The sequence below is a fragment of the Eschrichtius robustus genome, chromosome 19 (genome assembly GCF_028021215.1).
Source record: "Eschrichtius robustus isolate mEscRob2 chromosome 19, mEscRob2.pri, whole genome shotgun sequence".
Lineage (NCBI taxonomy): Eukaryota > Metazoa > Chordata > Mammalia > Artiodactyla > Eschrichtiidae > Eschrichtius > Eschrichtius robustus.
This window is the reverse complement of record NC_090842.1, coordinates 1,352,224-1,374,107: the sequence shown is the minus strand read 5'-3', so window position 1 is coordinate 1,374,107 and position 21,884 is coordinate 1,352,224. Positions and strand designations below refer to the sequence as shown.

The 21,884-nt window shown below is 60.9% G+C and overlaps 3 protein-coding genes across 6 annotated transcripts in view; 1 reads left to right on the top strand and 2 right to left on the bottom strand.

The window, feature by feature from the left end:
* The first annotated feature begins 188 nt into the window (after nucleotides 1-188).
* Nucleotides 189-5,839, top strand: TRAPPC2L (trafficking protein particle complex subunit 2L). Of its 2 annotated transcripts, none has more exons than XM_068528356.1 (5): nucleotides 189-248; nucleotides 2,013-2,185; nucleotides 3,328-3,415; nucleotides 3,550-3,629; nucleotides 4,448-5,839. In XM_068528356.1, exons 1-5 carry the CDS (start codon nucleotides 216-218, stop codon nucleotides 4,491-4,493), a joined length of 420 nt encoding a protein of 139 aa, XP_068384457.1. In that variant the 5' UTR covers nucleotides 189-215; the 3' UTR covers nucleotides 4,494-5,839. The 2 variants fall into 2 exon arrangements, with proteins under 2 accessions (XP_068384457.1, XP_068384456.1); XM_068528355.1 differs by having other exon boundaries at nucleotides 214-248; nucleotides 1,955-2,185.
* Nucleotides 5,840-8,882: 3,043 nt separating this feature from the next.
* Nucleotides 8,883-11,659, bottom strand: PABPN1L (PABPN1 like, cytoplasmic). Its single transcript, XM_068528925.1, has 7 exons — nucleotides 11,411-11,659; nucleotides 10,859-10,997; nucleotides 10,480-10,532; nucleotides 9,872-9,978; nucleotides 9,688-9,775; nucleotides 9,052-9,194; nucleotides 8,883-8,922 (listed from the first exon to the last, which is right to left on the bottom strand). The coding sequence occupies exons 1-7, from the start codon at nucleotides 11,657-11,659 to the stop codon at nucleotides 8,883-8,885; spliced, it is 819 nt and encodes a 272-aa protein (XP_068385026.1).
* An 8,021-nt stretch (nucleotides 11,660-19,680) lies between these two features.
* Nucleotides 19,681-21,884, bottom strand: part of CBFA2T3 (CBFA2/RUNX1 partner transcriptional co-repressor 3) — a 53,308-nt gene continuing 51,104 nt past the window's right edge. For all 3 annotated transcript variants that reach the window (XM_068527494.1, XM_068527493.1, XM_068527495.1), the window contains 3 exons: nucleotides 21,693-21,761; nucleotides 21,230-21,420; nucleotides 19,681-19,987 (listed from right to left, as the gene is read on the bottom strand). In XM_068527494.1, coding sequence (XP_068383595.1) covers nucleotides 19,688-19,987; nucleotides 21,230-21,420; nucleotides 21,693-21,761 — 560 coding nt within the window. In that variant the 3' untranslated portion in view covers nucleotides 19,681-19,687. The remainder of the gene's footprint in view (nucleotides 19,988-21,229; nucleotides 21,421-21,692; nucleotides 21,762-21,884) is intronic.

Here is a 21,884-nt window from a genome sequence, read left to right as displayed (position 1 = left end):
GCCGGCTGAGTGACAGGAGAAGCGGGGCCCTGACCGACAGAATGAGAGGTGGGGCGGGGTGAGACCGGCTGAGTGACAGGGATGCGGGGCAAGGCCGGCTGACTGACAGGAGAGGCGGGGTCAGGGCCAGCCGAATGACATGCGGGCGGGGCGGGGCCTGGCTGGCCGCGTGACCGTCGTTGTCGTCACGTGAGGCGGCCCGTCGGGCTCCCAAGATGGCGGTGTGCGTAGCGGTGATCGCCAAGGAGGTGCGTACTCCGGCGGGCAGGCCCGCTCCAGCGTCAGCCTGGCTCTCCGGTTACCCTCCTTCCCTGCCCCAAGGGCTCCGGAGGGTGGGCTCGGGGGCTTTGCCCAGCGTAGGTGGCCAGGGGCGGGCCCGGGGGAGGCGCCGCCCAGACCTGCACCTGCCGCTGCCGAAGCGTCACAGGCCGGGTCTTCCTCTTCCGTCCGGGCCCCCGCTCCGCCCAGCCATCTGTCCGCGGGCTTTGTGGTTTCCTGCTCCGGAGTCTACACGTCCACTTCTGTCCATCCTGCTCGGCCGCGCGCTCCCAACGGCCAGGCCGTCGACGCCCGAACGAGTGACTGTTTCCTCTCCGCTCAGTAGCCACAAGTCAGACCGTTGCACACCTCTGCCTAGAAACCTCAACGGTGGCTTCTCATTGCCTTAGGATCACGTCTGAATAATCCCCTCCCCGTACCACAGACACCCTCCACTCCAGCTGACGGACTTACCTGCAGCTCCCCCCCGGCAGGCTGTGCCCTCTCACCTCTGGACCTTTGCACCTGGAACCCCTTCCTCCCTCTCCCCCACTCCCGTCCCCTCCACTGGCCACCATCGATTTCACTTTCTCTGGAAAGCTCTTTCTGAATCCTAAGATTGAGCTGCGTGGCCATCCACGCGCTCCTACTGCACGGAGCCGTGGTGTCCGCCCCGGCCTTTTGAAAGACTAGGCTTCTGAGGCGGTTTTCCCGTGAAGCTCTTGTTATGCTGGCTTCCGCCTTAGCACTTGCTGCGTTATTTGTTGGTGGGTTTGTGGACTGTCCGCTTCACCTGTCATCTCCATCAGGGTAGGGACAGGGTTGTGTACGCTATATCTGTGCAGTGCCAGGCCTGTGGGAGCCTGGGAAGACGCTGGTAACTCCGGGGTTAGGTTGCTCGGAAATGGCTCTGCAGAGATGAAGGAGGTCTGAGACGAGCCTTGACGGGTTTAGAGGGAACCTGCCAGTGCCTCTGAGACTGCAGGAGCTGCAGTGTTGGGAAACAGCCAGTATGATGGGGCCAGGAGGAGGGCACGTGCTAGGATGGGGCCCTGCTCAGAAGGTGAGTGACAGGCTGCGCTCAGACGCACTTCTCAGAGCCGTCTTCTTCTCTTTTCTGCCCATCCTACCCATGCCCCTTTGCAGACAGTATGAAAACCTCCTCAGATTAGATTGGGTGCCCTGAAGGCAATGCCCACGGCAGTTTGAAGGATTTTTTAAAAAATTAATTAATTTATTTATTTATTTATTTTCGGCTGCGTTGGGTCTTCGTCGTTAGGTCTTTGTTGCTGTGCGCGGGCTATCTCTAGTTGCAGCGAGCGGGGGCTACTCTTTGTTGCGGTGCATGGGCTTCTCATCGCGGTGGCTTCTCTTCTTGGGGAGCACGGGCTCTAGGCGCACGGGCTCAGTAGTTGTGGTGCGTGGGCTCAGTAGTTGTGGCTCGCGGGCTCTAGAGCGCAGGCTCAGTAGTTGTGGTGCACGGGCTTAGTTGCTCTGTGGCATGTGGAATCTTCCTGGATCAGGGCTCGAACCCGTGTCCCCTGCATTGGCAGGTGGATTCTTAACCACTCCGCCACCAGGGAAGTCCCAGTTTGGAGGATTAAGCAGTGGGTTTTGGGTAGTGAGAGCGTATTCCATGGCTAATTGGCACTTGGCCGATCTGCCCTCCTGAGTGCCCCGTGGCCTTGTTTTCCAGGCCAGCGCACATGGGGTGGATCCTTGTCACTTCAGCCGCCGTCATCCTTTTCTTGCAGAATTACCCTCTTTACATCCGCAGTGTCCCCACGGAGAATGAGCTCAAGTTTCACTACATGGTGCACACGTCCCTGGACGTGGTGGACGAGAAGATCTCAGCAATGGGGAAGGCCCTGGTGGATCAGAGGGAGCTCTACCTGGGCTTGCTGTACCCCACAGAGGACTACAAGGTGTATCCTCGCGCCTGGCAGCGGCTTCGAGTCTGGGGATTGCCTGCAGTCGCAGGGCGCACTGTAGGCGTTAGGTCCCCTTGAAAAGCATCTCGTAACATCACTTGAAAAGGAAAAAAGATGCGGGCTTTTGGCCAGTGGGGTTTTAGAGCAGCTTGAGGACAATTAGGACCTCACACCCTTTTTTCTTTAATTAGGAGGATAATGTGAGAACAGCAGGCTTGAATTGCCTTGTGACAGTCCCCACCCGTCCCTTGGGTTTGTGGAGGAACTGGGGACTCTCTGGCTTCATGCCGTCTCAGCGGGGCCGCCACCTCCTGAGCAGGGGGTCATTGTTTACACTTTTTTTTTTTTAGTATTTATTTAGGCTGCACAGGGTCTTAGTTGCGGCATGTGGGATATTCCTTGCAGCGTGCAGGATCTTTTGTTGCGGCATGTGGACTCTTAGTTGCAGTATGTGGGATCTAGTTCCCCGAGCGGGGATCGAACCCGGGCCCCCTGCATTGGGAGCGTGGAGTCTTAGCCACTGGACCACCAGGGAAGTCCCCACTCATCTCTTTGCCAGGCCCAGCCTCACCAGTCACTGTAAGATCTTGACCAGTCCTTGGGACAAATGGCTCGAAACCCATGGAGTTCAAAGACATTCCCACAAGCAGTAACGAGCTCGCCCAGTGTCACTGCCCGGAGCCACTGTTCCGCAGGATAGAGTGGCCTTTAGAGGTGTGGGTACCTTAGGCAGGATTCGCTTCATTTGTGCAACCTCTGGTCTTGCAGTTAACCCTTCCCAGCTGGGAACTGATGCAGAGAGAAGGCGAGGTGGCCCAGGGTTTGGGCAGGTTGCCCCGGGGCTTGAATCATGGTAAGGCTAAGCTCCCTGCCGTTTGCTCCCGCGGTAAACACCAGAAGCTGTCGAAGGAAGTGTCCAGCCACACCTGGTGCAGTCCCGTGCCCTCCTGGCACTGTGGGGCTGGCCCAGCCTGGGGCACTTGTTGTGATGGAGGTTGTCATGCTTCTCCAGAGCAGCTGAGCAGCCGGGGGACATGCACAGATGGCCTTCCTCTCGCAGGCTCTGCACGGTGATGCCGTGCTTGGGGCTGTCACAGAGTCCCCGTGCTAAGAGCGTGTTCCCTAACCAGCTGTGCAGATACGGCTACGTGACCAACTCCAAGGTGAAGTTTGTCATGGTGGTGGATTCCTCCAACACAGCGCTCAGAGACAACGAGATTCGCAGCGTGAGTGTGGGGGCCGGTGGGCGCGCCTGGCCGCTCGGTTTTCCATCTTTGTTCAGAAATGCTGAGAAGCCCGAGCGTGGCAGCAGCTGTGTGTACTTGCACATGTGAATTAAACACGTTGGTTCTTGTTTCAGATGTTCCGGAAGCTGCACAACTCCTACACAGACGTGATGTGCAACCCCTTCTATAACCCGGGGGACCGCATTCAGTCCAGGTGGGCGTGGCGCCTTCTCAGGTAGCCCCCGCCTTGCTGAGAGGCAGTGATTCTGCGAGGCAGGGAGGGAAGGTCTTTTTAAGCGATGGGCACTGTCCCTCTAAGGCAGCCATTCTGAAGAGGCAGAACCCTGTTTTTCCAAACAAACTCTTCCTTGGATCTCCAGATCAACAGAAGGGGAGTTGAGGGGGGTGCAGAACTTGCCCATCTGGTCTCCCGGGTCTGCCCAGCAGGTCCTGGGGCACCTCCCCAGATCCCAGCGAGGGCCCAGGCATATGGACAGGAGCCTCCCGGGAGAAAACGTCCTCCTGTCGCCGCCCGATTTTGTCTTTGACGTTGAACTTAGACGATTAGGAAATTAGGTTGCAGGTGTCTTCCAAATAGCCTTCAGGTAAACACAGACCTAACATCTGGATGTCACAATGATGCTTCCCAAAGACGCATTCACGAGCACGTGCTCCAACCCTGCTCTGGGAATTCCCTGCATCCCAGACACAGTTCCCAAGGGGTTCCTTGTAGCCGGCAGGTGACCCCAGCCAGGGAAGATGACCCCTTCCTATGGCGCCTTCCCTCAGTGGTGACAATGTGTCTTGGGTCATCCTGGGTCCCACCCCGGCCTGGAGACCCAGCAAGGGCAGCACTGTGGGAAGCCGCACAGGAGTGAGGTGGGAGACTCAGATTCTCACCGCCTGATGTGGCGGCATGCACGTCCTGGCCTCAGCCAATCTTACTCACCTGGACCTCAGAGACTGACATCTCTGCCAGCCAGGGATGGAGGGCCTGGGTCTGCTTCTCTGATTGTCTGTTTCTCTTTGCAGGGCCTTCGATGGCATGGTGACGTCCATGATGATACAGGTCTGTTGAGGAGAGCTCTGCAGCCCGTGGCTGGAAGGAATCGTTCTGTGCATAACCGTGTTGTTCGGATGTATCTTTATTTCCACTTGTCTCCTCTTGGGTGTCATGGACGTGCCGCTGGGGGCAGGGCCTCATGCACAGTGCCTGTTGACTAAAGGTCTTGTGAGATCAGGTTTGGCTTTTTCCTTCTGCGTCAGCAGAAGGTTTAACTAAAGACAGTTTAGGGACTTACCTGGCGGTCCAGTGGTTAGGACTCTGCGCTTCCACTGTAGGGGCCGCAGGTTCAATCCCCGGTCAGGGAACTAAGATCCTGCATGCCGCATGGCACGGCCAAAAAAAAAAAGGAAAAAGTTTATGTGGACTTTTCAGGGACAGAGCAGATCAGGGACCAGGTAGAGCAGGAGCTGTTGTCCCCACGAGGCACGAAGGGGCAGGGGGAGCCGGGTGGCAGGAGCTCTCGGAGCTTGGAGCCCAGAAGAGGCTGCGAAGGGAGGGGCAGAGGACCCGTGGGGCGGCCGCCCCCTCCAGTGGCTCAGCAGGTGGGCAAATCTGGAGGGGTCGGCCTTCTGTGCCCAGAGCCGGATTAGAGGGGCACATGGGACGGCCTGCACACCTTCCCCCGGGGGGAGGGGCCTTCCTCCTTCTGGTCTTGCCCGGCCCTGGAAGGCCACCCTCCCGAGACCGTGTAACTACAGCGTCTTCGTCAGCTGCTGCTGGGCATCGAATGAGCAAACTCCAAGGGTCCCCTCCTGCCTGTTAGTGCCCTGAGGTTCCTGATGGCCCGAGGGCCAGGCGGGTGTTGGGAGATGAGCCCCCTTCCCTGCTGACCCCCAGGCCCCTGGGCAGGCTGTGGAAGGGGCGCTTACACGTGAGGAGGGGCTGCTGTCATCAGATTTCTGCCTTCTGCTTCCCCAGAAGCCTGCTCAGTCAAGGTTGATCACAGTTCTAAGTAACTGACCGTGACTGAGGCCACAGCCCCTTCTGGGATCAGGTGACCCAGGTTCTAGTGCACTTTGTCATTTGGTGACGGCGTCTCTGAAGTGGAAGAGGTCCTCCTGGGCCTGAGCCACCTCCACAGTCTGCTCTGTGTGGTCTCAGCGTGGCTGGCTTCCTTGATCAGGCACCCCAAGACACCACGAGCCCCTCCCGCCCCCTCAGTCACTGTGGAGAGGGTCTCTGACCAGGAGGAAGGTGGGAGGGTGGCTCAGACCCGCCAGGAACGGGGAGGCTGTGAGCTGTGAGCGTCGTCGGCCCAGGGCTGGAATCGGGATGCACTCTGCTCTGCTTGTCTTCGGGTTTCCTTCCTTTCCTACGGGCACAGGATTACAGAAGTAAACAAACAAACAAACAAAAAACAGCTCAAGAGTGTGTGTTAAAGACACGCGTCCCGGGCTCCCCCCCGGCCCTGCCTCGCCTGCCACAGGTGGAATTGCAAGACCTAGAAGAGGGCTGAGAAGTGCGACCGGCAGGTGTTGGTCTGATGCAGGCCACCCTCACACGCGCTTTCTCCCCACAGTCCATCCTCAGCTCTCTGGTTGAGCTTTTACTTAGTAATCTCTCCTGCCTGAGTAATGGCTGAGGCAGGGACTACAGGTTGCCAAGCCAACATCCATTCTCCCTTGCTTGCTTACTAACAGAACGCTAGTGTTACTGGGGACAATTGGCTAGACAAAATATACTTCCTGCCCTCGCAAGGGTAGGTAGTTATGGCATGTAAGTGGATGGTGTTGGGACGCACTTGCAGGAAGGATACTTAAAAGGGGGAATTCAGCTGGCAGTACCTTCATCTTTACCCTTCTTCCTTCCTGGAACTTGGACGTGATGGCTGGAGCTCAGGCAGCTATCTTGAGAGCATGCAGGCAACATTCATCCCCTAAGGATGGGGAACAGAAAGCTAGAAGGAGGCTGGGTCTTTGCTGACATACCAGCCCTGGACTACTTATGTTCAGCATTTTTTTTTAATGAGAAAATGAAACCCCTATCTAGTTGAAGCTACTGCTATTTGGGTTTTTCTGTAGATGGAGCCAGAACAACCCATAATGGTTTTACATTTGAGGGTTTTCACATGCATTGTTAGGTAGCATTTCCATTTTAAGTCTGAGAAAATCAAGGGTTAGACGTAATCTGCTAGCCTTTGCTTTGCCAACAGAACTGTCAGATGGCAGTTTCATCTGAACTTTTTGCATCTCTGTACTGTGAGGCTAGCCTCATTGAGGGCCACCTGCCTGCCCATCCCCTGCCACCCCAGGCGCATCCGCACCCCAGGGCTGAGCCCCATCACATGCAGCCCCTACTCAGCCCTTGGCTGTTGCTCCAGGTGCTTCTGCTGAAGTTCTGTCCTCCCTCCCCATCAGCATTCCTTCTCCTCCCTTCTTCCCCGGGCCAGACGGGCAAGAGGATCCTGCGTGTCTTGGCTTTCTCTGGGCACAGCTGAGAAGGTGTGGGTCGGAGCCCTGGCCGCCCACGTGGGCTGCTTGGGCCTGAAATCCACAGGAAAGGAGGGACTCAAGGGCCCACTCTCCTCACAGTGGCCACACAGAAGGGATTAAGAAGATACTTCTGAAAAGGGACAAGTTCCTTGGGGTAGAAGCCTGTCTGCAGGTCCTTACACAAAAGCAAACTGCACAATGAATGCGTCAAGACCAATGCACATCCTTGCCAAGGAGGAGACTGGCACAAGGTACAGAGCGGCAGGAGCTGGTGCTTCATAAAGTTCAGCTCCAGGAACTACATCTGGACGGCCTCCCTCTCCTGCAGCCCCCAACTGCACGTGATCCAGGCCTGGCTCCGCCCTGAGCCACCCAGCAGCCTTGGCAAGCTCCCTGCCACTCAGCCCCTCCTACCCACATTCTCCAGGGGCGGGTGGTGGTGCGTGTGTGTGTGCGCACGCGTGTGCGTGTGCACGTGAAAACAAATCTATGCTCTCACATTTCTGGAGGCCAGAGTCAGAAATCAAGGTGTCGGCAGGACTGGTTCTTTCTGCAGGCTCTGAAGGAGGGTCTTTTCAGCCTCTCCAGCTTCTGATGGCTGCCAGCGACTGTTGGGGTTCCTTGGCTTATGGATACATCACTGCAATCTCTGCCTCTGTCTCCACGTCACCTTCTCCGTGTGTCGGTGTGTCTCGTACCGTGTGTGTCACTGGGTTTAGGGCCACCCAGGTGATCCAGGGAGATCTGATCTCCAGATCGTTAGCTTAATCACGTGTGCAAAAACCCCTTTTCCAAATAAGGTCACATCCACAGGTACTGGAGATTAGGATGTGGACATATTTTTTGGGGGGATTGTCATTCACCCCACTACAAGGGCCAGTGCTGACCCCAGATCACAAGGGGAGTGTGAACCTGGCCAGATGGACACACGGATGGAGAGCAGAGGCGCGCCCTTCCGAGAAAACACTTCACTGGTGCTGGAGAGGGGACACTGGGGACTGGGGACCGTCCACCTGTGGGTAGCTTAAGGACCTGATAATCAAAAAAGTACAAGGCAAAGAGGGTTGCTTTAGAAAAGCCCAGGCTGAGATTTTTTAGTGGTTATTTAAGGCCAGGACCGGGTGTGTCTGCAGCTGGGCCCCAGAGCTTCCTTTCCCCAGTCCAAATGCAGTCAGAGGGCAGAGAGCACGCTGCACCCTCAGGGAGGGAGAGAGCGGGGCGTCTGCCGCAGAGAGGAGTGCAGGCAGGGCGCCCGCCATGGAAGCCCCTCTGCGTCGCTGTGTGATGAGGCCCAGGCTTGCGCCAGGTGCCCCGGGCGCACCCTTCTGCAGGGCCTCACAGGTGAGGGCCCACAAGGCGGCGTCTGTGTCACTCGTCATGGGGGAGTGTGTGCCCCGGAGGCCACCAGACCCGAGGTGAGGCGCGGGGGCTGGCGGTGACGCCGTAAAGCCCAAAGCTGCCGCTTGGCTGCCAGGAGTGAAGGGGGTAGAGCTGGGTCTGGGATCCACAGTTGCATCCCATCCCCCGCCTTCTCTGCAAAGTGTGCACCGAGGAAACAGCGTCCAGGTGAGGCGAATAAAGCGGGGCGGTCTGTTGCCATGTGCTTTTAAAAAATATTCAAGTTTAATAATTTATGCTTTACCAGTAAGACACACATTTCTACTTCTCTGTAAAAGGCGTTAGTGGAACAGTCCTGAGTATGCCGACCCGAAGCTGACCCAACGCTGCCTGGGCCTCACCTGCTCGCAGCTTTGCCCGGTGCCCTCCAAAGCCCCGACCAGCCCGCGTGCCAGGCCCACCCCGTGCCCTGCTTCGTGACCGGTGGCTTCGGCCGTGGGGTCTGGGCCGTCCTCCCGCCGAGGGAAGGGGGACGGATAGTTATTCTGCGCGGAGTAAATGGTCCCACGAGGAGCACGGCTGTCTACTCCTGACCCAGCCGCAACCCCACTCTCAAAATCGGGCCCTCCCTTCAATACGGTGAATACCACGGCGAGAACCTTCCGCGCCCCCTGCCCGGAGAGAGACCGGGGGGCGAGTGGCTTCCAGGGCTCCGCCCACCGGACCCAGCCAGGTCCAACAGAGCCCCGCCCACCGGGCCCCGCTCCAATAGGATTCCGCCCTCCCAGGGCCCAGCCCACCGGTTCCGCCCCCGTGGTCTGAAACGGGCCCCGCCCTGGAAGTTGCTGTGGGGGAAGGGTCCCCCCCTGGCGCCTGGGTGTCCCCGAAGGCCCCCGCGGTCCGTGGAGCTGATCCCTGGTAAATTGGTTCTTTTGGGCAGCACCTGGAATCAAAGGCCGAGTCCGCCTGAGACCTCTCTTCTCACACCCTCCTCCCCAGCCCAGGGCCGAGACCAGGGCTAAAGCTGCCTCCAGGAAGCCTTCCTGGGTTTCCCTGCTGAAGGCTCACAGGCAGGTGAACACAGGCCCCAGCACCCACCAGGCCCCTGAGGCATCAGATCTTAACCTGTTCCCAGTCCCTGTCAAGCCAACATCTCCCCCTGCAGGGGGGGTCAGGAAGGAAGCCTCCCCAGGGCTACACCCAGGCCAAACCCACTGGGGTCTGAGGTACCCCGACACCACCCAGCGGATGTACGCAAACACCGGACACTGGAGAAGGGTCAGGCTGGGGCAGCTGCGTGTCCTCAGGCAGGTGCCTCAGCCTCTCCGTGCCTGCTTTTCCTGTCCCCTCGGGGATTAATGGGTTAACGTAGAGAAGCTCAGAGCAGAGCCCTGCCCCACCCCCCGCCCCCGCAGTGACTGGTGGGGGACACACACCTTGATGACCCGGCCTCGGAAGACGCTCTTGTCCAGCTCCACAGCGGCCTGGGCCGAGCTCTCGGTGGCAAACTCTATGTATGCGTAGCTGGGGCAGGGCGGGGGCAGGTGAGGGCCACGCTCACCCACGCAGAGCTGTGCCCGCCCCCTGGGTACCCGGCCCCTCCCCGAAGCCCCAACTGACCCCTTGGGGTGTCCGGAGAACTTGTCGCACAGGATGGTGACCCGCTGGATCTCCCCGCAGTGGTTGAAATAGGCCTCCAGCTCCTGGGCTGTGCCCCCGTAGTCCACCTGACAGGCATGGACCCTGGTGGGGGGCCTTCTGCAGGGGCCTCCGCCTCCCAGGGTCTCCTGCAGTACGTTTTCTTGGTAGAGAGGGGTTGATTGGGCCCCAGGGTGAGGGTGGTAGCCTAGACCTCTACCCCCCACCCCTGCCGGGGAAGTGGACTGGATACCCAGAGGAACGCTCCCCAGGTTTACTGGCCTGTGCAAAGGGCGCGTGGCTTTTTCAAGTGGAACTCGTTGCCAATAATCTGCCCACTGGGAGATCTCACGTGGAAATCCCGAATCCCAGCCCACAGTGGGAAATCAGGCCTGACCACAGAGGGTCCACGCTCCCTCATGGGGACAGCCCCCTCGTCAGAACCCCCCTCCTGCTTCTCCCTTCCGGGCCTATGTGGCTTTTGAGTTTGCTACCCATACTGTCCCTTCCTTTAATCCTCACAGGCAGGAGGCGGCTGCAGACCCGGTGCTGCTGGGCCGACCCCATCCCGCCCCCCTCCCCCCACTCACGTTGCCCACGTAGACGGATCTGTGATCAGCCTCCACCGCCTCCGTGGGGCTGTCTGTGGAGAGAGGGGTTTCAGGACCAGGGGGCTTGCCCTGGGCAGGGGGCTCCCGGCGGCAGCTGCTAAGGGCAGGCACCTCACGTTGGTGGCTCAGTCCTCGCTCCTCGGGGAAGAGGGGCACCTGGGTTCTTGGGGAAGAGTACCCCTTGGGGCCTATCTAGAAGGACCCACTGCCAGGCCAGACCTCGTGGAAACCCTGGCCTTTCCCCGGGAGCCCACGCTTTTCCTGCAGCAGCTCGCAGCTCATCCCAATTCACCCTCGCGCCCGAGGACTTGGGGGCCACGGCCCAGGGAAGGGGTCGGCCTGGCCCGCTGGTTCCTACCTGTCTCGGGGCTCAGCAGCTGCCCGGCCAGCAGGGCCGTGGCGTCTTCCTCTTCCCCCTCTGGGCCCTGCTCCCCGGGCGGCTTCGGTCGCTGGGCCTGCTCCATGGCCCACAGCTTCAGTTTGATGGCTTCCAGCTCCTGCCAGCACACGGCCCAGGCTGAGCCCGGAGGCGGGACAGCCCCCAGGCTCCCCTGGAGGGAGGGCAGAGGGGAAGGGGCCCTGACCCTGCCTGTTCTCAGGGTCATGCTGGGGGCTCCCCGGGGCGGGGAAAGGGAAGGCCACACGGACTCGGGCCTGGAGAGAAGCCCCTGTAATCCACCCCCAACACACAAAGTCCCCTTCAGGGCGGAGAGGCCACCCTGCCCTTTCCAGCCTGTGCACAGGTGGGCGTCCCTACACCCTCTTCCAGGCATGGGGACAGTGGCCCTCTTGGCCCTCTCACCCCTGGGGTCAGAGCTGCAGCCGTCTGTCCCCCTGCCCCCATGCACGGGGTTCCCCAGGTTCCCGAGATCCCAGCCGGCCTCCACCAGGTGCTCCGCGCCGCTGTTACCTGGTCAGGTAACGGGCACTCGGCCAGGTGCCCCCTCTCCAGGAGAGGCAGCAGGAAGCCTGCGTCTTCCTCGTGCTCTTCCGCTTCCCCCGTCTCCTCCTCCTCCCCGTCCCCAGGCCCCGGGCCCAGAGGGGTCTTCTCGGCCCGGCTCCAGGCCCCCCAGCCCTGGGCCTCGGGGTCTGAGGAAGCCCTCCTGAGCCAGGCCTCAGTGGGGGGCGGGAAGAGAGCTCGGCTGAGGAAGGGCCACATGGCGGATGGGGCAGGAGGTGGCAGGCAGAGCCTCCGTGCTCGCCTCCGCGCTGCCGGCACCTGCCTGCACCCTCCCGGGCTTTAAGCCCTCCCCCAGGCCAGGTGTTCCCACTAGAGGCTTCAGAGGCCTCCCGGCTGGGGCTGAGCCTCCATCCTGGCTTCTGGGCCCTGAGGGGTCAGAAGCCGGATCCCCGCCCTGGTGCCCTTCTTCCTCACTGGCTGGCCCCTCTGGGACACTCCAGGTGGAGAGGGTGCAGCTGAGGCGGAGCCGGGAGGGCCTCCTGGCGACAGCTCGGCCTCACCCGCCACGATGCAGGAGCCAGGAAGCTAAGGGGTCGCAGGTCCCCCCACCTCCCTGTGTCACGCCTCCAGTGGCCGGCCAGTTAGGATGACGCAGACGTGAGCAAGTTACCCGAGTGTGCAGAGCAGAGAGGGGGCACAGGGGGTCAGAGCAGGCTTCCTGGAAGGGGTGGCATTTGAGCCGGCCTTCAAGGAGGGTCAGGCAGAGCCGAGGCGAGGGTGGCCTGGGCGGAGGGAACAGCTTGAACAAAGGTCTGGGGGTGGGGGGTAGGGGGGTGCCACGAGGTCAGCGGCTTCTCGGGCCAGGCCAGGGCAGGGTCCTGGGCCAGAAGGAGAGACGTCCCGTCCCTCCTCCTGACCCCTCCTGGATTCCCTGCGGTCCCTCCCCTCCCCACCCCAATTCTGGGCCAGCTCTTAGGTGGGAACCACTTAATGAAGCCGGATCCCTGCCCGGGCCGCAGGGCACGATGGTGAATTCTGTGCAGATCAGGCCTGGATACTGGGGGCCTGAAGGCAGTTTGTCAAGTCCCGCCCAGTTCCTCTCTCTCCCCGAGGGCAGCTGCAGGCCTGTGTCCCTGGGTGCCCTGGTATCCTCCGTCCGTCCTCCCTAGCAGCTGCTCTGGCCTCTTCTCGCCCTGGCGTCGTCTTGGGGGAGCTCCTGCCATGCCTTTTCCATCCTCCTGACGTGTTTATGGGGGGCCCCTCTGGGCGCGTTTGTCCACCCAGCCCACATCCCACCCTCCAGACCATTGCTGGTAGGGTCTCTTCCCTGGGAATGTGGAGTTGGGGGAGGGGAGAGTTGCAGCCTGTGAACGAACCCCGGGGGCCGTGGATGGGGGGACGAGGCGTGCGCCCTGGAAGGAAGTGGGGGACGCCGTGGCTGCCTTTCTCCTCCCGGCTCTGTTCTCACCTCTGTGGAGGCTGAACCCCACCCCGGGCCCTGCAGGGAAAGGAGCCGGCCTGAGTTGGCTGTGAGCCTGCAGGCCTGGCTTCCCAGCTCCCGGCCCTCCTTGCCTGCAACACCCCCTTTTCCCCAGGCTGCACACAGCTTCATGCACTTGCATGTGTGAGGCTCCAGGGGGCACTATTCTCACTGTGCTGCTGCTTCCAGGAAGCCTTCCCGATTGCTCCATCTCCCTCTTGTGGCCACGGCGCCCGGGCCTCGCCCTCTGTCCGACCTGTGTAAGTTACACGTCCCCAGGTCCCCCCTGGCCGGCCAGAGTGCCTCAAGGGCAGCACTGAGGACAGGGCCCCAGCCCAAGGCTGGCTGGATGAGGACAGAAGTACAGCTGCCGCAGGTCTTTCTCCCACCGTTCGGGGCAGTCAGGCCCCCTCTCCTGTGGGCCGAGACCCCATGGAAGGCCCCTGGCCCAGGCCCTTCCCTCTACCTCCAGGTGGGAGGCGGGACACCAGGGCGGCTGTGTCCAAGCCAAGGGCCGGCTGGACTCGGGACTGGCCCGGTCAGCCTCCCTCTGAGCTCAGACCTCTGCAATGGAAAATCGCCGTCATCCCCTCTGTGCCGGGACTGCTGACACACCAGGCCCGGCTGGGGCTCCGGCCAGCTGCCTGGCGTGCAGACAGGCTTGCCCCCATGCTGGCCTTTCCAGTGACGCCTTTCAAAATACACCATGTTCCAGGCTGGGCCCAAGTATTAATAACACCCCTTTCCTCCCAGGGGCCGCCCGTGAGCCCAGAGCCCTAGCCCTGCACACCCGCTGGGGGCGGGACCTGCCCTGTGAGCCGGGACACCACGTCTGGGACACCCTGGCTCCTCAGGGCCAAGGTGTCCACGCTCAGGGTCTTGTGGGAGGTGCCCACATGGCCACAGGCAGGGGGGGCTCGGGCCCTTGAAGCCACGAGTGTATCATCTGGGGTCCGAGGTCGTCCCGACCACCTCGAGGACACAACCTTTGAGAGTTCACCCCACTTGGCCGGAACTCAGGAGGCAGAGGTCATCTGCCACGTCCCGCTCACGCCCCGACCCTGCACCACACGTTCGTCCACCCCCATGGCGCAGGGTCTTGTCCCTCTTGCCTGGCACCGAGAAAGCCCCCCAACACAAATCTGGTGAATCAATGTGTGAAACGGGCTTAGGCGGAGTCGCCGGGGACCCAAGGAGAGGCGGAGCCCGTGATGGCGAACGGCGGCTTTATTCCACGACACAGAACCCACGCGGCCGCGAACAGAGAGATGGGGGGACAGGGGAGGGCGGCCACCAGGACCCTGCCCGGCACCGAGGAATATGACCCAGCACTCTCGGTCCAACCCCTTTGGGGGAATTAAAAAATAAAATCACATAAAAAGAAGAAGTGGACAGTCAATCCATTGCCCACGAGGCAGCGTGTAGCCGGGCCCCAGCTCCCGCTGCCCGAGCCCCTCGGCCCGGAGGCTGGCCTGGCTAGGCCCCCCTTGTCCTTCATTCTAATGTTTAAAGCCAGGCTCCCCTTGAGTCCCGACGTCGAGTTACTGCTGTAAGGGGTCTCTGGGGAGGCACTCCAGGGTCCGGCTGAATTGAAGCAAAAGCAACAGGAAGCAGGCAGATTCCAGAGTTTTCTGGAACGCCGGGGACTGTGCAGGTTGCTGCCCAGACAGCCGGCTCCCCGGGCCTCGTCCGTGCACGGCATCCAGGCTCCTTGCATCCTCCTCTTCCTCCTCTCCTGCCAGCTCCCCGGGCCTCGTCCGTGCACGGCATCCAGGCTCCTTGCATCCTCCTCTTCCTCCTCTCCTGCCAGCAGGAGGTGATCCCGTGGGGGGCGCTGGAAGAGCCCCATAGGTCGCGGGAGCCCGCAGGCAGGTGTGGGGCTGAGGGGCCCAGGGAGAGCCGGGGCTGGGGAGAGTGTGCTGGGCCTCTAGGGCCACAGGGACACCCACCCCACCAACCTGGCCAGGGGCTCTTTCTACAGCTCTCCAGCTCTGAGGGGTAATTTCCAGCATCTGGGACCCCTGGATGGAAGACGGGCATAGGCGTGAGGCAGAGCCAAGCACGAGCACCTGGGAGCAGGGGCTCCAGGAGCACTGGTGTCTTAGGGAGGCCAGCACGGGGCTCTGTCGTGCCCCTCCCTTCCTGGGGACACCTTCTCCAGGCAGTGACCCCTGGTGACAAGGAGAGGAGTGGCTGGCGCCACCCCGCAATGTCTGGGACTTGCCAGGGAATGTGCTCTCCCCGACTGGTGGTCCCGGTCACAGGGCCCCTGAGCAGCTGTGCGGGCCACCTCCAGCGTCTCTCCTGGCCCACGGCCACCACACTTGCTAGGCGGGCCCAGACTGGCCAGAGCTGTTGCTAGGACATTGGTCCAATCTGCCCACGTCTGCAGCAGAACCTTATCTGTCCCCGGAGCAGGCCTGGACCAATGGGAGGGGCACTGGGAGGGGGTGGCCGAGGCCACAGGGGACCCAAAGCACCCCCACGGCTTTGGATCCCTGAGGGAGTTGGTGACGCTACACTGGGTTCTGGCTGGGGATGGACTGAGGCGTGGTCGTGTGGGTTAGATGGGAGACACATGCGTGGTGTGCAGACGGGTGGATGGTGAAAGGATGAACGGGGGACCAAATGATAGCTGGGATAGAGTAATGGACGGATGGGTGGATGGACAGATGGATGGAGAGATGGACAGATGGATGGGTGGATGGATAGACAGATGGATGGGTGGATGGATGAATGGCCAGAGAGATGACAGGATTGGTCAGAAGGGTGAACTGATAAAAGAATCAATAAGTACTTGTAGGTAGGCTGAAGGGATGGGCAGAATCATGGCCAAACATGCTACAGTGAGCTGGGACGGGCAAGGTGGGTGGCGCCAGGGACTGGACTTTGGTGTCATTTTGAGGATGTATTTGGAAAAACTGGCAAATAGGAGGAAGTTAGGGCCTGTCCTGATCCCTCTCCACGGTGTCACTGGGATGAAACCAGAAGCAACGCCCCCTCCCACCTGTGTCCCTCCACCACTGGACCTCTTGGGCCCTGATGAGCGACCCCACAGGGCGGCCCCTTCCTGGGAGGCCGGCTCCTCTTGTACTACGGCCCTTACCCTCCTGGCCCCAAGGCTTTCTCCAGCTCTCCTCTCTTCCCCGGTAGCACCCAAGGCTTTCCTTTGGTCCTGGGGATGGGAACCCTCGTGATTCAGACGGGGTCTGGGGTGTGCCAGCCTTCCACATGGGGAATGGTAGGCACTGGTCTTTGCCAACAGAACACCCCCAGACACCACCACCTGCCGACAATGACACGTCCTAAGAGAAAGGCCAGAGACAGGAGGGGGTGGGAAAGGTCGAAGGGTCCCACGTCAGGGGGCTTTCCACCGGGGGTGAGGGGGCCCAGGCGCCAGCATCCGCTGTCCCAGCCTGTGAATCCTCCCTGACTCGGCCCTGTGGGCCGGGAGCTCCGGCCGCCACCCGCCTCACTCTGCCCTCCCGCCGGCGCTTTGGCCTGCTTTGGCCTCAGAACGGGGTAATGCTGCCGTTTCGGTTTGACTTGGGGGGGGAGGGAGGGTCTGCGAGCAGCCACATCTCACAGAGCTTTGGGCTCACCAGCGTGTCCGATCTCAGCCCCTGGGGAGGAGACCCTCACGCGCACACTGACGGCCCATAAGCTCAGGAGGTAGCAGGGCAGGCCGGCCTCTGAACTGGGCCCCCTTTTGTCCAGACGCCCTCTTTGCATAAGAAAGGCAGGGGGAACACAGACCACCAGCCAACTCCAGCTCTGGCCGCTCCCCCACTGCCCGACCAGAGCTACTCATTGGGAGTTTGCCTTCTCCGTGAGCTCTCTGGCCAAACAGGGCCTGCGCACAGTGACCAACAGACATGCCGGCTCCCAAAGCAGGGAAGGGGCCCTGGATGCAAGGAGCCGCCTGCTTCATGTGACCCAGCCCACACCCAGCATCCACTGACTCGGCGCCCACGGGGACACCCCTCCCACCCCCCCTGGGCCTCAGCCTCCTCGCTGCCAGCCGCCCAGCCCACCCGGCTGCCACCCTCTGACCCTGCGGACACTCTCTGCCGGCAGGGGCTACGTCTGTCGGCTTCTGGCCGGCCCCTCGTGCCAGGCTTCTGCAGCCTCGGCCAGCGGCAGGTCTTGGTATATGAGATACAGGTATGGGGGCCACACAGGGAAGATGGCCTTTCCTAGCTGGCTTGAGGGACCTCTTCCCAGCAGCTGGGGTGGGACGGGCCGTCCCCACCTCGGACCCTCAGCCTGTGGTCCGGCCCTGCGGGCTGGTCTGGCCCGATGCCACCAGCTGGCCAGCCCTGGCACGCCTGCCTGTCCTCAAAGGGGACCCTGCGAGGGGAAGAGAAACAGGCCGGCAAAGCACACCCGCGGGGCTGCAGGTGGCGGGCTCCTCCCAGCCAGGACTCACCCCGCAGTCCTGACCTCAGGGCCTCAGACCTCCGCACCCACACCCGAGCGTGCCCAGGGCGCCACCCTCCACCAGCACAACCTCGTGGGAACGGAGTCCGAGGGGAGAGGCGGGGCTACGTCACAGCACGTGCACAACTGCCCTTCTGACAGGTTCAAGTCTTGCGAGAGAGAAAGCAGACTGGAAACATGACGGGTGGGCGCCCGCTGCCTCACGAGAGCCCAAATCCCACCCGGCCCCTGGTCTTCTGAAACCCACAGAAGTGAGCCTCTGAGAGGCGGGCAGCCCTGCAGCCCCAGGCAGCCCGGGAGCTTTCTGGAGGGTGAGATAGGTCTAGCTCGATGGTCAGAGTTAGGGCTCCTGCCAGGTGGGGCTCGGATGGCACCTGGTCTGTGTACCGATGGAATCCTTCCTGGCAATACTCAAAGGGTGAATTCTTACCACTCTGAAAAGTAACAGCGATCAACAAACCCATTGCTCCCCGTAGGGCCGCAGTTCAGCTTTCTTTGAAAACTTAGTTCCTGAACTTTACATACTTCCATGGTTTCTCTTAATTTTTTTTTTATTTGGCAAACATCTCTTCTTTATTATCATCATCATGAATATCATCATTTGGACCTCTGCAAGGACTATATACATTCACATTATTGCAGACTATTGACTTCTTGCCTCTCGGTGGGGCCCCTGGGCACCCGGTTTCAGTAGCTGGTCACTATTGCACTCCAGTCCAGGGAACTCCTTACAGCCATGCAAGAAAACACAGATCGGAGACCGTGTTTGCTGTTTGTTCTCCCACTGGGTACAGATCAGAACTTCCTTATTCCTTTATTTCCTCCTTGAGATCGCTGGGGGAGTTGAGTGGGGTGGGGGGACAGGGCTAGGCTTGGCGGGGGGATTTCGGAGAGAACATCCCCTGAGGAACAGCTGGACAAAAATGCAGGGTTATATACAGCTGATCAAGTCTCCAGAAGGTGCGGGGAGGGCAGATTGCTTTTCTTTGTCGTTTTTTTCCTTTTTCTGCAAAAGTGTGGAGCTGCAGGAGACACGGGGGCTGGGACGGAACGACGAGGTGGGCGGGAGGCTTCTCGGAGCGGGCAGCAGAGGTAGAGGCGGACGACGAGAAGCAGCAGATGAAGGCGCAGTTGCTGTCTCCTCGTGCTTTGAAAAGCAGTCAAGAATCAACCCAAAAGATTGTCACAGTTTTGTCTCAGAATTATGTTCTCTCTGGGAAGGACATGTGAGCACTTCTTTTTCACAAATGGAAAGAATGAAATGTGATGGGAATTCACAGACGGAGTGAGGACAGACGAGGTACCCTCCCTGCACGTGTGCAGACGCACGCTGGGCGTGCCCCGGGTGCACACGCACACGGGCACGCACGCGTGGGTGCCGAGGGCCGAGCTGCCCACCCCACCCGGCCCCGGCGGAGGTGCTGCTGTCGAGTTGAAGAGAAAGAAGTCGCTTCTTGTTGGACAAAACACTTCAAACCCCAATATCCCAACCCCCCCGAACAGAATCAAAGCAAAAGACCGACATCTGAACAAGCCCAGGCATAGAGTAAAACAGTGAAATAAATACTTTGGCAGTGACAAAAAAATTTTGGATTTTGACTTCTTGTGTTTGCTTTTTGGATTTCCTTTGGAGCAGAGGTGTGTCCGGCGTCCTTGGCTGGCTAGCTAGCAAGGTAGTTTACAGGTATGCTTCCTTTACCTTTTTTTAAAAAAACTTTTTGGATTTCTACTTAAAGCCAAACAGTTTGACATTAAAGGAAAAAAAAAAATCCTGAAACCAAAAATTACTTCTTGAGTCTGAAATTGACATCTTTCTAACCGTCCTCACTGCACCGGCCACACACCACGGGGGTGGTTTCAGTGACACAGCGGCTCAGATCTCCGGCTATAAAAGAACAGTTTTCTTTTTCCCTTTTGAATCAGGAAGGGGGAAAAAAACCCCACAGTTTTCTTTGTCCATTTCTGAGTAGCTCTTTTGCCAAACAGCCCCCCAAAATTCTTCAATGAAAATATAAGCCACCAAACAATTAGATTTTTTCATTGAAGAGAAAGTGTGTGAAAGTCATAAAGAGAGAAAAATGAGAGAGAAAGAGGGAGAGGAGGGTGTGGACGAGCCAGTCACCTCTGGCCAGCGTCCGTCCGGCTGCCTAAAGCTCGTCGGGTGGTTTCTGAGGATGCACGAAGAGGCTGAGGCGTGATCGTCAGGTAGCTGAGGAAGTTGCATTGATGCAGTCTTGTTGGTTCTGTGTTTTCTTTTGGAGAGAAGCAGTAGCAGCAGTGACTCCCAGGTCGGCTCCCAGGGCTGGGCGCGCGTCTAGCGGGCCGGGCGGGGCCGGGTGGGTCGATGGGCACCGGGTCCGGGCGGGTCAGCGGGGCGCAGCATCCAGCGGGCCGGGCGGGCCGGGGGAGCCGGGGCGGGAGGGCCCCGTGGAGCCCGCCTCGCTGGGGCTGGCGGCGGCCGGGGGCAGGCAGGGGCCCAGGCCTGGGGTGGCATCGGACTGTCCGGGCACTGGCTCGACCACTGCGGCCGAGGGGCCCTGCAGGCTCTGGCCGCACACGTGGTGGTGCTTCTCCCAGTCCTTGTGCTGGCAGAAGGAGCCGCAGTAGCGGGCCGCGTTGCAGCCGCTGCACGTCTCGCTGGCCTTGCGCCCGCAGTTCCAGCAGCTCTGGATGTGAGGGGGCACGGTCAGAGGTGGCCCGGGCCGGCCCCCCAGTTCCCCAGAGTACCCATCCTGGCTGCAGACCAGGGAAGCACACACTCCAAACACACCTGCTCAGACCCAGCCGCGACATCACCGAGCAAGAAGAGAAAAACCCCAGCTTGCGATGACCCTCTGCAGACACGGCCCCTCAGCTGGGCCATTTTGGGGGGACGGGCTCCCACAACTCCAGCCCACCCCAGACAGGTGCATGGTGGGCCAAAGCCCCTTCCCTCTCTTCTGGTAAGCCCTCCTGGCCTCGCCAGGGCTCCGATACCAGAACGTGGCAGCCCTGGCGGAGTAAAGAGGTGGGCTGCTCAGCCACAGCCGCCGCGGTCCCGTCCTTCCCCTACCACTGGGCCTCTGGTCCCTTTTTCTGTAACAAGCGACGACCCCTGCTGCCCACATGAGCAGAAGGTGGGCGGGGATTCCAGCAAAAGGCCGGAGGCAGCAGCCCAGTCTGTGGGGCGGGGAAGCCAAACCGCCCTGGAGAAAGGCCCAAGCGCCCATTTAGCCCCCACAGCCTCCTGCTGGCCACGCTCCGCAGGCAGGCCCCCCGCCCCACCCTTGCTGCTCCCCAGATTCCTGCCGGCTCACTCCCTCAAGGACTGCTCGGACGGACGGTACCACTAGCGGGCTTCCCTGACACCCACCGTCCTCCCTACGCACGTCCACGGCCTGAAGCACCACAGGCTGTCCTTCTGTGTCCCTGCTCTCCTTGCCTCCTCGGGGCCAGCTCAGCACAGACGAATCCAGGGGGTTTGGAGAAGTGCCCTCCCCGAGGACAGTCCCAGGATCCCTGGAGAGAGCCTCTCCCTCCTCCTGACCTCTCTGCCGTCCAAGCCCTTCTCAGACGAGAGAATGCAGTGGACGCGCAGGTACCAGCACGGTGACTCTCACGCCCCACTGCTTGCCTCTGCTCTCACAGCTTAGAGGGGGCCTTGGTGTCTGCCAGCCTGCCAGTGTTCAAATAACGGCCCCACCACCTCCTAGAGAGTGACCTGGGGTGAGCCATCTACTTTCTGGAGTCCTCAGTCTCCACACCTGTACAATGGGGACACCCACAGGACCTGCCTCACCAGGCCGTGCGGGGTCAAGGGGCCCCGGGGCTGCCCAAGGTCACGTGGCTGGGAAGCACGTGACCGGGAGGCGGTAGAGTGGGGTTCCGGCCCTGGACTGCGGGGGTGGGGGGGGGGCGGGCGGCCCTACCTCGCTGGAGTCCTCCTGCTGGTTGACCACGGTGAGGGCGTCCTCGGAGGCCTGCCGCCGCGCCTCGGCCAGGGCCCGCTCCATCTTGGCTCGCTCCATGCTGATGAGCTCGTGGGCCTTGCGCTCAGCGTCAGACACGGCTTTCTGCAGCTCTGACATGGCCTGCCGCTTCACCTCGTTCACCGCTTCCTCTGCAAAGGACGCCCCCGGCTGGTCGGCACCTGGACCGGCCCAGACGGGTCTCCCCTGCCCACCGCCCCGGGGGCGCGAATGGTCGCGCGGGAAACCTGCAAAGCCCGTCCTCTACTGTAGTGTAGAGGACCATCCCCTGGAGGGCGGGGACTGGGCCCACGCCCACATTCTGAGTCAGCAGGCCTGGGAGCGCCCGCAGGGACCCCCACGCAGACGCAGACGCAGACAGGGAGGGCGAGAGGGTCTGGGGCCCCGGGCCACCCCCACTCACCAGCCTTTCTCCAGATCTCCTCGGGCATGTAGCTGGACAGGGTCCGAGGCACGGACTCCCGGTGGACATCTGAAACACAGGAAGGCCAGCATCACACAGAGGACAGGGCCCACCCGACTGGGCCATGGGGGCAGGGTGTGTGATCTTGGGGGCCCCCAATGTACCCATGGTGGAAACCCTGTTATCAGTTGC